The sequence below is a fragment of the Artemia franciscana genome, chromosome 21, assembly GCF_032884065.1.
Source record: "Artemia franciscana chromosome 21, ASM3288406v1, whole genome shotgun sequence".
Taxonomy (NCBI): Eukaryota; Metazoa; Arthropoda; class Branchiopoda; order Anostraca; family Artemiidae; genus Artemia; species Artemia franciscana.
In genome coordinates, this window is record NC_088883.1 from 29,756,998 (window position 1) to 29,772,213 (window position 15,216).

The window sequence follows — 15,216 nt, forward strand, 5'->3', positions numbered from 1 at the left end:
GAAGCTCCAATTCTATTAAATCTTTCACCGTGAATTAAAAGAGAAACAGATAGATGAGAATAAAAAAGTGGCAAGATACCACCACTTAATTATACCACTGGCAGTATTGGTAATAGCAGTACTGTTTAAAAGAAAAGGAAAGGAAGAAATGAAAAAGGGAGTAAACTGCTAATCCCTAACTACTGCTACAAGTAGAAAAGGAAAAGGAAAGAAATTCAAAAGAAAAGTAAAAGGAAGGAATGAAAGAAGAAATAAACTGGTATTCCCTAACTACTGCTACTAGAAGAAAAGAAAGAGGAAGGAATGAAAAGGAAATTCGTTCCTTCTAAAAGGAAATTTTAAAATAAAAGGAAAAGGAAGGAATGAAAAAAGGAGTAAACTGCTATTCCCTAACTACTGCTATTAAAAGGAAAGGAAAAGGAAGGAAGGAAAAGGAAATTCATTCCTTCTAAAAAGAAACATAAAAGAAAAGAAAAAGGAAGGAATGAAAAATGGAGAAAATGGCTTTTCTCTAAGTACTGCTACTAAAAGAAAAGAAAGACAAGGAATGAAAAGGAAATTCATTCCTTTTAAAAGGAAATTCAAAAGAAAAAGAAAAGGAAAAAATGAAAAAAGGAGTAAACTGCTATTCCCTAAGTACTGCTGCTAAAAGAAAAGGAAAAGGAAGGAATGAAAAGGAAATTTATTTCCTCTAAAATGAAATTTACAAGAAAAGTAAAAATAAGGAATGGAAAAAAGAAGTAAACTGGTAATCCGTAACTACTGCTATAAGTAGAAAAGGAAAAGGAAAGAGTGAAAATGAAATTCAAAACAAAAGGAAAAGGAAGGAATAAAAAAAGGAGTAAACTGCTATTCCCTAACTTCTGCTACTAAAAGAAAAGAAAGAGAAAGAAATGAAAAGGAAATTCGTTATTCTAAAAGGTAAAAGAAAAGGAAAGGGAAGGAATGAAAAGGAAAGGGAAGGAATGAAAAAGGAGTAAACTGCTATTCCCTAGGTACTGCTACTAAAAAAAGGGAAAAGGAATGAATGAAAAACGGATGCTGCTAAAAAAAGGAAAAGGAAGGAATGAAAAGGAATGAAAAGAAAATTTGTCTCTTCTACAAGGAAATTTAAAAGAAAAGGGAAAGGAGGGAATGAAAAAAGGAGCAAACTGTTATTTCCTAACTACTAGTACTGAAAGGAAAGGAACAGGAAGGAACAAAAAGGAAATTCATTCCTTATAAAAAGGAAATTTAAAAGAAAAGGAAAACAAAGGAATGAAAAATGGGGTAAGCTGTTGTTCCCTAACTACTGCTGCTAATACTTCTGATGACGCATTACAGACTCATGTTACCAGAGGCCCACGGCTGCAAGCACTCTTCCTCTACCCCAATCTGTTTAAAGCTTCACGCCTTATCCCTCTTATGGGGTTTCTGTTTTCTTTAAGCCCTTTTTATACTTTCGTTCCTTATTAGATCCTGTTTGACTTATTCTGTAGAGTTAGCTATCTCCTATTGCTTGAAGCAATTTTAAAGTGTATTCAATTATATCAAACAGTTCGTGGTAACGAACTGTAGTGAAAAGCGACCCGGCTCAATAGTAAACGAAACTCTAAAAAACAAAATTTTGATACTAAGAGATACATCAAAAGAATTGGATTTTTATGCTGATTTTAAATATATAAGTTTCGTCAAATTTAGTCTTTGTCATCAAAAGTTAAGAGCCTGAGAAAATTTGCCTTATTTTGGAAAATAGGGAGAAACGCCCCATAAAAGTCATAGAATCTTAACAATCACACCATGAAATTCAGCGCATCAGAGAACCCTACTGTTAAGGTTTCAAGCTCCTATCCACAAAAATGTGGAACTTCGTATTTTTTGCCAGAAGACCAGTCACGGGTGCTTGTTTATTTGTTTTTTTGTTTTTTTTTCCCAGGGGTCATCGTATCGACCAATTGGTCCTAAAATGTCGCGAGAGGGCTGATTCTAATGGAAACGAAAAGTTCTAGTGCCCTTTTTAAGTAACCAAAAAAATTGGAGGGCACCTAGGCCCCCTCCCACGCTCATTTTTTTCCCAAAGTAAACGGATCAAAATTTTGAGATAGCCATTTTGTTCAGCATAATCGAAAACCATAATAACTATGTCTTTGGGATGACTTACTCCCCCACAGTTCCTGGGGGAGGGGCTGCAAGTTACAAACTTTGCCCAGTGTTTACATACAGTAATGGTTATTGGGAAGTGTACAGACGTTTTTCAGGGGGATAATTTTGGTTTGGGGGGGGGGGTTGAGGGGAGGGGGCTATGTGGGGGGATCTTTCTTTGGAGGAATATGTCATGGGGGCAGAGAAATTTAAGGAAGGGGGCACAGGATTTTCTAGCATTATTATAAAAAAAAACAATGAAAAAATAAATACGAAAAAGTTTTCTCAACTGAAAATAAGAAGCAGCATTAAAACTTAAAACGAACAGAGGTTATTACGCATATGAGGGGTTCATATCCTCCTAAATACCTCACTCTTTACGCTAAAGTGTTTTTAGTAATTTAAACTATTTATTTTACGGCCGTTCAGGTTCAGGGGTCATTCTTAAAGAGTTAGGACAAAATTTAAGCTTTAGCGTAAAGACTGAGGTATTAGCAAGGGGACAAATCCCCCTCATATACATAATAAAAATGTAAGAATTTAAAAGTTCGTTACGTAAGTTAATTCTTAAGTTACGTATATTTTTTACTTTAATAAAAACGTTCGTTAAAAATTAAAAGTTCTAGTTGCCTTTTCACGTAACCAAAAAATTAGAGGGCAACTAAGCCTCCCCCCTTTTTTCTCAAAATCGTGTGATCAAAACTAAGAGAAAGCCATTTGGCCAAAAAAAGAATTAATCTGCAAATTTCATTTTCATAATCTATATGCGGAGAGCCAAAATCAAACATGCATTAATTCAAAAACGCTCAGAAATTAAATTAAAAAAAAACTAGTTTTTTTTAAACTGAAAGTAAGGAGCGACATTGGAGCTTAAAACGAACAGAAATTACTCCGTGTATGAAAGGGGCTATTCCCTTCTCAACGCCCCACTCTTTACGCAAAATTTTTTTACTGTTTAATAAAGTAGAATTGAGACAATGAGTCAAACTCTAGCGTAAAGAGCAGGGCCTTGAGAAGGGAACAGCCCCTTTCATACACGGGGTAATTTTAGTTCGTTTTAAGTTTTAATGTCGTTCCTTACTTTCAGTTAAAAAAACTAGTTTTTTTTTAATGTGATCTTATCTTAAAGTAATGTGTTAATTAAGTTTCTACAACAAATTCATTTATTTTATTAAGTTTTGGTTGATTGACAGATCAATCAGTTCCGTGGTTTGTGGTTATTGTCAGATTTTGGTCTTTCGTTTGCTTGTAAACTCATTAAGTTGTAATGGTAGATTGGCGTTAGTTTATTTAAATAGTCCTCTTACCACTAAAAATTAACATTTAATTACTTTTATCTACTTTTAAATAATTATTTAATTATTAATTATTAATTATTTAATCTACTTTTAAAGATACAAGAGAATCTGAAGAAAAAAAAGCTCACTTGTTAAATACGCTTATAAAACGTGGCACGTAGGAGTTTACAAATCTGTTCGCGCGCCACTTAACGGTTTATTGTTATGCCTATTAATTCTGCTGATCTATAAAAACGGTAGAAAAATAGATCGGTACTTCTTGTCCGCTAGTAGCGTTTCCCCAACTTTCATTATTAAACCTTGTCTTCGAGTGAATATATATATATATATATATATATATATATATATATATATATATATATATATATATATATATATATATATATATATATATATATATATATATATATATATATATTATATATATATATATATATATATATATATATATATATTTTTATATATTTTATAATAGCAAGAGAAAAAGGTCTTCACTGTCATTTAGTGGTAAGTTGTCTAAATGTTGTTCCAATTTTATTTATTAAATTTATATTTAATTTAAATTTGTGTTTAAATATATTTAAATTTGTATTTCTTTTGAGCTTGTTTCTGCATAAAAATAGTCAGGGACATATGCGTACTTGCAGTATATGAGAGCCATTTTGAAATTTAAATCACATTCTAGTCTAGTTTGAATAAACCAGGCTTCTAGCATACAAAGTCCTCGTGTCAGCCCTACAACAGCTAGGATCGAACCCCGGTCCCGATGTCTTCAAGCAGATATCGAACCATTGTACCATCATAGGCACAAATAAAATGAAACTTATTAATGACACTCTTTTGGGAAACCATGGGAGGATAAGAAGTAATATTCTACCTCCTCCTCAATATATATTTTAAGGGAAATAATTTTAATTTTTAATACAGACTTACCTTTTCGTGAAACTCATCAAGTGCTTTGTTCATCTCATTGAGGTCTACAAACACAATACTGTCTGTATTTATATAAGGGGCAATAGGATCACTCAGACCTTCCAAAGAAGTTACGATTGCTTCGTCAGCTAGTATTATAGAATCTATAAAACAATGTATAATAAAACAATATGTATAAATCTTAATTTAGAATCAAATAGTAATTTATCAAAGAATATTATAAGACAAAATAAGGACCATACTTTAAAAGTCATAAAACTGAGCCCTATGGAATGCAAGTTCTGGGTCCCTCAGACACAAACTTTAGGAGGTTATTAAGTATTTTAAATGAGAAAATTAAATTCACCCACATTTAAGATCAGAGTGATTTTTCAATTGTTAGTCACTTTGTTAGTCACTATGTTACTGTTGGTCACCGTTAGACAGCGTTAGTTACTATGCTGGCATAAATCAGAATTTTGGCTCTGGTTCCCCTAATAAATAAATAAAGAACAGTTTTTCAACTGAAAATAAGGAGTAATATTAAAGCTTAAAACGAACAGAAATTATCACTTCTATGACGGGGGTTGCCTCATTCTCAACACCTCACTCTTTATGCTAATGTTTTTTAGTATTTTTAAAAAAGCTCCTTATAGTTCTAATTAAACGACCCTTGTCTTTCAGGAGTCTTTCTTATAGAGTTGGGACAAAACTAAACTTTAGCGTAAGGAGCGAGGTGTTGAGGAGGAGAAAACCTCCTTCATATATGTAGTAATTTCTGTTCGTTTGAGTTTTAATGTTGCTCCTTATTTTCAGTTGAAATAACTTTTTTTTTAATTTAGTAGGTTAAAAAAAAAATTAATTAAATTTCTGATCGTTTTTCAATAATTTCATGAAACCAAGCACCACCTCCATTGAAAAGTACCATCCCAAGGAAATGTCCTCTAGACAATTCAACCCCGTTGAAAATTTGCCCATAACAATTACCCTTAACATCTCCACGCGTAAAATTGAGACGGAAGAGAGAAAGAATGGCATATAAAAACAATTTGGTCTATGAATTCTCGCTAATTCCCCAGTGTCTAATTTCCCCTGAAAGGTTCATCCCCTGGAAACTTCTCTTCGCATGAAAAATTCCCCCTTAGAAAAGCCCTCATCGGGGAACTCCCCCCACCCTAAAATGTAAGCATGCTTCCCAGTAACAAACACCATGCGTAAACAATGGGCAAATCTCATAATTCAAAGGCCTTTCCTCTGGGGCTCTGGGCGAGGGGTCATATTATATACAAAGGAATAGTTATTCGGCCTTTCAGCTATAATGAACAAAAGGACTATCTTAAAATTTTGATCGGGCGATTTTGGGGAAAAAGGAGCGGGGGAGGGGGACGAGTTGCCCTCCAATCTTTTAGTCACTGAAAAAGAGCATTATAACTATTTATTTCCGTCCGAATGAGCCCTCTCACGATATTCTAGGACGACTGGTTCAACACGATCACCCCTGGGGAAAAGAAGAAAAAAAACATAATAAATAACACGCATCTGTGATCTTTCCTTTAGCAAAAAAAAAAAAAACAAATTCCACATTTTTGAAAATAGGAGTTTGAAACCTCTACAGTAGGATTTCCTGATACGTTGAGACTGACGGTGTGATTTTCATTAAGATTCTGTGACTTATAGGGGTGATTCCTCCTTTTTCAAAAATTATTCAAATATTATCAGGCTCGTAGCCGTTAATGGGTAAGACTAAGCTTAATGAAACTTGTATATTTGAAATCAGCATAATAAGCCAATTCTTTTTACATGAATATTGGTATCAAAATTCCGTTTTTTAGAATTTCGGTTACTATTGAGCCAGGTCACTCCTTAGTTACAGTTCTTTACCACGAACTATTTGATATTCCTCAGAATTATTTGAGTGTTAAAACTGTCTGAACTCAAGAAAACTTTTTAAATGGTACATGGCGTATAAGTTAACTTTTATTTAAGAACCAATGCTAACTTTAACATACTTTTACCAAAGTGCAGCTAGAGGTTAGGACACGTATTCAGAACTATTGCTTGAGTATGGAGATAGGGAAGGAGACAGACCCTAGGCAAAGACCCTGGGCCCGTATTGTCTAGTGGAGCATCAATTCACTGTGCGACAACAGGGTAGATAAAACATCTAGGAGGGTCAAAATCCAAGAAGGAAAGGAATGTATAAGTATTGCACACAGACCCTTTGTATTGTCTGTGTCATTATTGATATTGTCCTGTCATAATAGCGTGTGAAACAAAGATGAAAAAAATAATAAATGAAAAATAAAATCAAATAGGCGAGAAAAATGAGGGTAGGGTCAGACAGTGGAAAAATATGAAACAAAAATAAGCAGATATTTTTACAAGGGCCTCCACCAAGTCGTCTTCAGTGCTCAGTAAAAAAGAACAAAAAAAATGACACTCACAGGATATTTTGCTATAGTCCTAAGTTAGGACATTTTGGAAAAAATCACTCCCCTGTTACAAATCGGTTACTTTATCACACAGAGAAATGTTGCTTTTTGAAAAATTTTATCTTCTCCTCTTCAACAAATTAAAAGGCAAGCTGATCTTTCTTAAATCCCTTTTTATATCAATGTAAGTTTTTCTGACTTGACGAAAAAACTAAAAAAAAAGCAAAGAATTTAGGGGAGCACCTGTGAATCATCCAAGGATACGAAAATTCATTTTTACAGTGTAATCTGTATTTATCTAAATTCTATCTAATATATATTTATATACTAGCTGTTGGTATATATATACCAACCAAATATACCTAGGTATATTTATATACCTAGTTGGTGGGGCGCTTCGCAACCCCTCACCACCCCCCCCCCCCCCGCGCGCGTAAGTCGTTACGCGCCATATTAGTCACGCGCCATTGTAGCTGTGTCCCTGTGTCCCACCTGTGAATAGAGATAGATATAAATATATATTTTTAACTACGTAAAACATGCGAATATACAACATTCTTCGCTGTCCCATTGTCTGTGCATATAAATAGCATTTATATTCCCTGTGTCCCGGTCGTCATTTGTGTCCTGGTGTCCCAGTTTGTAATTTCTCTTTGAGTGTCCCGGTCGTCATTTATATTCCCTGTGTCCCAGTGTCCCGGTCGTCATTTGTGTCCCGGTGTCCCGGTCTGTATATCTTTGAGTGTTGTTTCTTTTTAGTTTTTTTTTAGTTTTTTACATTTTTTCAGGTTTTTTTTCTTCTTTATTTTTCAGCGTCACTATGAAGTACATATCGCCGAACCTTTGTTTTTTAACTTAAATCTGGTAGGCATTGATGACCTTATCCAAGTCAAAATCCCAAACCCAATCATCATCGCTATCATTTTCAGTTTTGATATGTTTTGACTCTCGCTTTCCAGGTGGATTTTCATCTAACTGCGCGGTTTTGCGTTCTTTAGCCGCAAGCCTGTTGCGGCTTACGCTTTCTTTTCTTACTTTCTCTATCAGCAGCAAGTTTTTTGGCATAGACTTTTTGAGCAGCTTCCTCGGCTGTTGCCATTGTAGGTTCTTCAGTCATTTTACAATTAAACATTTTTCCGTGAACGCATGTCTTAAATATCTTTAATGACGTCACCGTCATAGCAAAAATGACGACAACTAACTTCATGACGTCAGTCGACACAGAAACATGACGTCACCTGACAGACAGACAACTTATTTTTATATATATAGATTTATCTAAAATTCTATATTTATCTAATATATATTTATATATTTATCTAAAATTCTATTTTGACTGTAAATTCAACACTTTCATGGTGTGAAATTTTACAATATTTTTTTATGGTTTAACTTGTGCCACTTACGCAATTATGCAAGGACACAAAATTTATATGTTTTTACCGTTTTAGAGGCAGGAAAGTAGTTTTAAGGTTTTACCCGTACAAGATATATTTTTGATTTTCATTCATTTGACTTTATTATTTTTTTTAATACTGTATCTAAAGTTCGTAGATAAAAAAGAAAGTCAACACCGTCGCACTGCAACGTCATAAAATGTCAAAAATCAACACCATAATATGCACTCAATTGTAAAAAGACCATAAAACAACCAGAAAATTGAAGGAATAGGCGGATTAACTCAAAAAAGAAACTAAGAAAAAGCCAGGCAATGAAAATCAGTTTGAAAAGAAAAACAAAAGAACTACTAAACAACCAAAAAAAGACAGGAAAGTCAAATAAGTGTGTCTGAACACGCAATTAGGGCTTATACCCCATCACACATCAGTACAAAGCTCGGTAATAGCTACTAGCAAAACATTGCTACGAAATTCGTATTTTTTACATAAGCCTCATTCCTCCCAAAAAAGCAAATCATCAGTACAAATATCGACCTGTTTTAACTTGTTGATAACTTTAGACTGAAATGCATCTTCCAATCACACTGTCCAATTCTCAAGAAAAGTATTTTTCAAATGGCTCTAATGGTTCTAGAAGTTTAACCCTCAGGAAACATCCCCCCGTGTTTACCCCCAGAAAAATCTCCCACGGAAAATCCCCCCACCCTAGCGTTTACCCCCTCCCCCGGAAAATACCTCCAAGAAAAATAACCCTGCGGAAATAGACTCCGGGAAATAACTCCCCCTGTAGAAAATAACCCCTGAAAAATACCCTACGGAAAATATCCCTGTGTGAAATACCCCGGTAAAAAATTAAGTTTTTCAACTGAAAGTAAGGAGCGACATGAAACATTAAAACGAACAGAAATTCTATAAAAAGAGTTGCCTTCTCCTCAGGACCTTGCTCTTTACTCTAAAGGTTTTCTTATAGAGTCTTAAAACAAAGGTTATTATTCTATTTAAACGGTCATTATGTTTCAGGAATCGTTCTTAAAGAGTTTTGACAAAAGTCAAAACTGTAGTGTAAAGAGCAAGATCTCGTAGGGGGGACAAATCCTTTCATATACTTAACATTCCCTATTCGTTTGAAGTTTTGATGTTACTCCTTACTTTCAGTTGAAAAAACTGTTTTTTTTTTTAATTTATTTAATTTCTGATCGTTTTTAAACAGTACCGAAAAATTCGGTATTCTGTGCAAGATATTCTGCATATTATGAACTAAAAATTGTTTTCTGACTTCAAACTGTCCAAATAAGTTACCCCCTCCCCCCTTGCTCCTTATGTGCAAATATACAGCCCAAATTATATATTTCTCATCTATTCTGTCACTTGTCTTTTTCTTGTCTCACGCTAAGCTGAAAGAAACTACCGAAGAAACCAGTTTGTTATTCATTTTTACACAGTGTAAACTTGAGTGAGTGGCATGCAATACGCAAGTATTTCGGAAAAAAATTCAAATAAAATTCTCAAATTTGGGAAACCTTATTTTCCACGGGTGGGGGGTATTTTCTGGGTATATTTTGAGTGGGGGGTCTTTTCCACGGGAGAAGGGGTATTTTCCGTGGGTGAAAGGGCGATTTCCACAGGGGGTTAATCTTCGGGGGATATTTCACCCGGGGGGGGGGGTAAATGTCAGGGAGAGGCGGGAGGAAGCACCAGCCACTTTTTCAAATATAGTGTTAAAACTACACCGTTTTACCATTTTTTCCATAGACTACGTCATCAGGGTATCTTACTTTACCGTAATTATTCATTCTTCCATGTGACGCAATACTGTTAATAATGTTTTCAAAATTTATACATTCTTGTAATATCTAAGTCGAACTTACCTCCCTTGATGCTGATAGGAATTTTTTTCCCAGACACTGTAATTAATTCAGCACCTTCAACAAAGTCCTCTTTCTGCAATTTCCCCTTAACAATATGATCCTTGAGCATCTTCTTTCTCAGCCACTCACTGACATAATATGGATCAGCTGCATCTTGCAACAGCCATCTTGTGATTCCAAAATTATCAGGAATGATCATTGTGAAAGAGCCATCTGTGTCTGAAAAAGGTTACATAGAAAAAAGGTGGGATAACTTATGTTGGTTAGATAATTCAAAATGAAAAAAACACCTATTTTGGGTATTTCAGTGAAGATGTCCTTTTTAAGATTTTTTCGGATAGGCAGGAATTTTTTCCGGGGGGGGGGGGCAAAACCTTCAAAACAGCAGATATAAAGTAGCACTTTTTTATTTGGTAACTAAATAAAGGCAAAAAGCACGTATATCAGAAAATACAGATTAACTTTATCTATACTTTAAATCGTAACCTTCGAGCAGAGCTAATAGCAAATTTTTCCAAAATTTCATCGACTGATACGAGAACATCTCTGTGGACATTCAAGAGTGCCAAGCCATTCAGTCGGTCTTCACTCATCCGACTGCGAAGATACGTTTTGATCCTTTCCATCGAAGAAAATGACCTCTCAACATATGCTGTAGACGTGGGAATGACACAAAAGATGCTCAGTAACTTGTGAATATTCGAAAATATTCCACGTTCGCACTCAGCCAAGCTCTGCACTGCTGTCTTCGGGAAAAGACTTGGTACTACTTTCAGCCACTTAGCTCGCCATAGTTCAAGCTCAGCCATCACAGCGGAGTCTGAACTCGTTAGATCTGAGGCATATAATTTGATCAGTTCTTTAAGATCGCTACTAGACTGTTTCACAACAAAAGATGGCAGTATTCCGCTGAGGCCTTTCAGCGTGACCTTGTGCTTTGCGAATCGAGATTCAAGTGATTGTATTAGCTGATCTGCAAATGGGAGGAAAATGGAGACGCGATAGTAAAATTCTAAATGTTTTTCTGCCGGGATATCACTTGGTATTTTGAAAAGGTTCCTCTTTCGTGGCATGACAAGAGTAACTTCTAGTTCTCTGCATAGCCTAGTTGCTTCCAGAAACAGCTGATCAAACCTTCCCTCGGCACTATTTCTGATTTCTTTGAACATTTCTGTTACACTTTCGACGCACTGAATGCACATAACCATATCTATGTTTTCAGACTGCTGCAGCTTATATAGACTCAATGTATACCCAAGAAAAGAATTCATCACAATGGGGGTCACTATGTAGTCCAAGCTCAGGAAGTTGTTGAGCAGACTTCTCTTTCGACAACGTTACCGAGTCCCCGTCTGTCTCTATCTCCTCTAGGGCCTTAAAGATAGGTACAGACAACTGTTTTGAGATCTGAATAGCATCTTGTCTTTCGACCCACCTAGTTTCGCACAAGCCTTTAAGATTAAGCGCAGTACAATTTTTTAGGATAGCGCTTCGCTTTACACTAAAGCGGAAGAAATTAACTGTTTCACGAATTACCATCATACAGTGCTTTTTGATCTGATCTTAACGGAAACTGCACTGTCTAATTATATACTCCTAACATTCTCTAAGCAGAATTTCCAAGTCCCTAACTAAGAAATGCGAAATTTCTGATGTTACATTGTTTATTATTATTATTTTTTTGCCAGTGTATCAAACAAGCAATCGTAGAAATTCTGGAGGAATCTCATTTCAACATGTGTTGTTAGCTCTTTAAGAGTATTGAGGCATAATTTAGAGCTGTTGCTCCCGGGACTATGGGTGCCATTGTATCCGATCTTTCAAATATTTTAAACAAAATGGCGATTTTAAAACGCTGATTCAGTGGAAATTGGGTATATAAGGACCCCTAAGGCACATTTGTTGTTGGTCGATCTGTTCTCCAATCGTTTTTAGCCAGAAAAAGGAACTAGAAAAAGAGTTCGGTTGGGGACAAGAAGACTAAGCCTCAAAAGTACGTTTTAGGCTCAAGTTATGTTCATAGCGATTTAGAACCAGTGATTAATCTATTATGTCCCACTGAAAGGGAAATTTTAGGGTTAACAGTGCAATATGGGTGCTGTGGGGGTAGTTCTTCTATTGCGAAAACGTTGATTTTAATGAAAAACGATAGTTTACAAAATTGATCCATTAAAAGATGTACTTTCCTGAAAAGGGGGGATAAACGCCCTAATATCAAGGATAATTCTATTTTGCTGTGGAAAAACAAAACTCTCTTTACAAAAAAAAAATAACAGTACAATCGCTAATTAGGGGATTGTGGGGTTGGTTCGGACAATGTCCGAATGCACCCCACTGTAGTTGTCCAAATCAACCCCACCTCAAAGAAAAAGCCTGAAACCTCACCTACGCCTCAGAAATTACGGATGGGGCCAAAAACCAAAATCGATCAACTTAACAAAGTCTAAGTTAAACGTGTCATGCATTAAGAAAGCTAAATGTTTATTAATATAGGCTGAATTAAATATCAAATTAAAGAAGATACAGGATGCCTTTTCTTGTTTTTTTTTTCTGTTTTTTTTCAAGTATTTCCAGAACGACTGCACGAGGGGTAACAAAACTACATACGCAAAAAATGTGCTAGATGGCATGTCTACAGTGTTTTTTTTTCTTGATTAGAAGACGGCGCTGTAGGGAGAGAAGCGCTTGTCCAGATTCACCGCGTCCGTACCAACCGCACTCTCCCCTACTTCAACCCTTAACTCCCCCGGTACGGAACTCTCTTCCGACCTGTTGGCATATATCCCATGTGTGGAACTCTTTCCACCATGTCAGTCCTTAACTCTCCAGGTACGGAACTCTTTTCCGACCTGTTGATAATTATGTATCTAATCTACATTCACTACTTTCAAAGTTTACACCAGCCCCACTCTCCTCTACTTCAAAGACGGTAAAAAGTTAGACAGAAAATGGGTTAATAATTGGGCAGTGACTTGACCGGATAATTCCATGCTGTAAAATCACAAAAAAAGGCTTCACACATGATTCCTAATAAATGTCCTACTTTTGCCAGAAATCCCAAGAAACCATGCGGATATTAAACATTTCACAAAATTTCGGCGGAGGGGGGCGGGCCCGAAGGCCCCCCCTGCCTACGTGCCAGATCTGCTCCCTTCCCAAGATACTAAAAAATGCACTTTGCCCATTCCCTCACAATTGGGCAAATTCATGCCATTTGGTAGACATGCCGCAGGGACATCCCAAAGAAATCGAATGCAAAGCTCAACATCTTCAACCCACACAATCAACGTCTTCAAATGGCTCCTAGACAAGATGGCTTCTAACTGACAAAATCCATTTTAATTCTGCCAAACCCGTCGATTTTATGCTATTTATTGATCAAAGTGATTGGAGAAGTTTAGATTCATGAATTTGTAAGATATTTCGGAAAATTAAAATTCGCACACAGCTGCGATATTCTTACATTTGGCCGAATAATCGTGTTTATATGCGAATAATTGTATACATGGGAATCCAAAGTCGACACCTAGTCATGACAATGAAGGCCTTGGTTGGCTTGTCAAAATATTGACAGGCTAAGTAGAGTTGTTGACTTTAAGCCGGTAGGCCTATTGAAGAAAGAAAACTTATTTGTTAACTCTCTACCCCCTTTTAAATTACCTGAAAAGACAATTATGAAGCAGTTTTTAGGTAAAAAAAAGATAGCCCATTGCTAGATAGAATTTTCGATTTTTTCTTTTCGACATTAGCACCAGTTTCCATTGCACCATATTATCACCAGTGGCATTAGCACGACATAAAATTCCAAGACTCCTTGTTCTTGTCTTTAAAAATGGTGGTATAAAGAAAGAATGTAACTCTTGGGGAGGAGTAGATTTATTTTTAGAAGTAACTAGTTATAGAACGCAGTTAAGGTAATTTAAGGCAATTAATTTAATCTTTAAAAGATAATTTGCAAACAGAACCAAAAAAGAAACAAGAAACAAAAAGGAACAAATAAAAAACAAAAAAGAAACAAGACAAACGGTCTTGTTAAAACCATTTCTTCGCTACGTAAGCCGGTGCTCCTTTAAATCTAAATTCTGGGTACCAGATGTCACTTTACGACCCAAAGACAACTATACTCGGGATAGCAGCTTGTTAATTATTTATTTATTGCACCCTCATCATTCACATAACATGATAAGACGAAGTAGAGGAAAAACACAAGAAAACAAAAACAAACAAAAGAGAAGCACCAAAAGAAGAAGAATAAACCATGAATTAGTAGCAATTCAAAAATTACTGCACGACATAAGGTCGTGGTATAGACATACAAAATACAAAGTTTTGAACAAGACTGAGCAAAAGAAAGAGAGAAAAAAGGACAACAAACAAAAAACATCAATAGCACAAAATAAGAAATAAGCAATTTAAAGAAAAGGCACGGATTGCTGAAATAATACAGAATACCACTCCTGGGCAGTCATATTCACTTTTTTATTGAGTTTAGCTGCTACTTGTTACTTCTAGTAGGCTAACCTATACAAACCAATATATCAATTAGATGGTGTAATAGTATTTGTTTTTATATAAGGTAGGGCAGTCCTCGATACATTCTATAAAAAATAAAATGTTTAATTCTAATTACTTCAAAAATTTTGACTCTTGGAAGGGGGATATGGAGGTAATATGTCAACAGTGATTATTCCCTATTTTCTTCAATACATATTGTTGAGTTATTTATCCCTTGAAAAATTTTTTAATAAGTAATGATCCAACTTGTACCCTATACACATCGAGGCACTATCATCTGATTCCCTTGAATTTAGTGATTTTTCTCAGCACCGAAATTAGCTATCTGCATCACCGATTTAAGATACCTTTCTATTTTTTGGTTACTGAAACTAGTAAGCTGTTGCACTGATTTTAGATTTAGAGAGACTCAACCCGGGTACCGAGGAACCGAACCCAAATTTAGACAACTTTAGTTACATCGAAACCGGGGTTCGAGTCCTGGTATCACTGTTTATTTGGCCTGGAACTGGGGTCAAGGGTGTGACCCTGTATGCTCAGCAGGAGTTGACTCACCTTCAAATGTGTACCTGGAGGAATCTAGGGGAAACAAGGGAAGCGTTGGATAATTTGCTCCAACCACGCATTGTACTCCCGACCGAAGGCAGTGAATCAAAAGATCGTTACGTGC

The 15,216-nt window shown here is 35.6% G+C and overlaps 1 protein-coding gene across 4 annotated transcripts in view; it reads right to left on the reverse strand.

Moving 5' to 3' along the window:
* The window catches only part of LOC136040842 (uncharacterized), a 291,726-nt gene that overhangs the window by 43,180 nt on the left and 233,330 nt on the right, over positions 1-15,216 (reverse strand). For all 4 annotated transcript variants that reach the window (XM_065725200.1, XM_065725197.1, XM_065725199.1 and 1 more), the window contains 2 exons: positions 10,032-10,250; positions 4,353-4,495 (listed from right to left, as the gene is read on the reverse strand). In XM_065725200.1, coding sequence (XP_065581272.1) covers positions 4,353-4,495; positions 10,032-10,250 — 362 coding nt within the window. The remainder of the gene's footprint in view (positions 1-4,352; positions 4,496-10,031; positions 10,251-15,216) is intronic.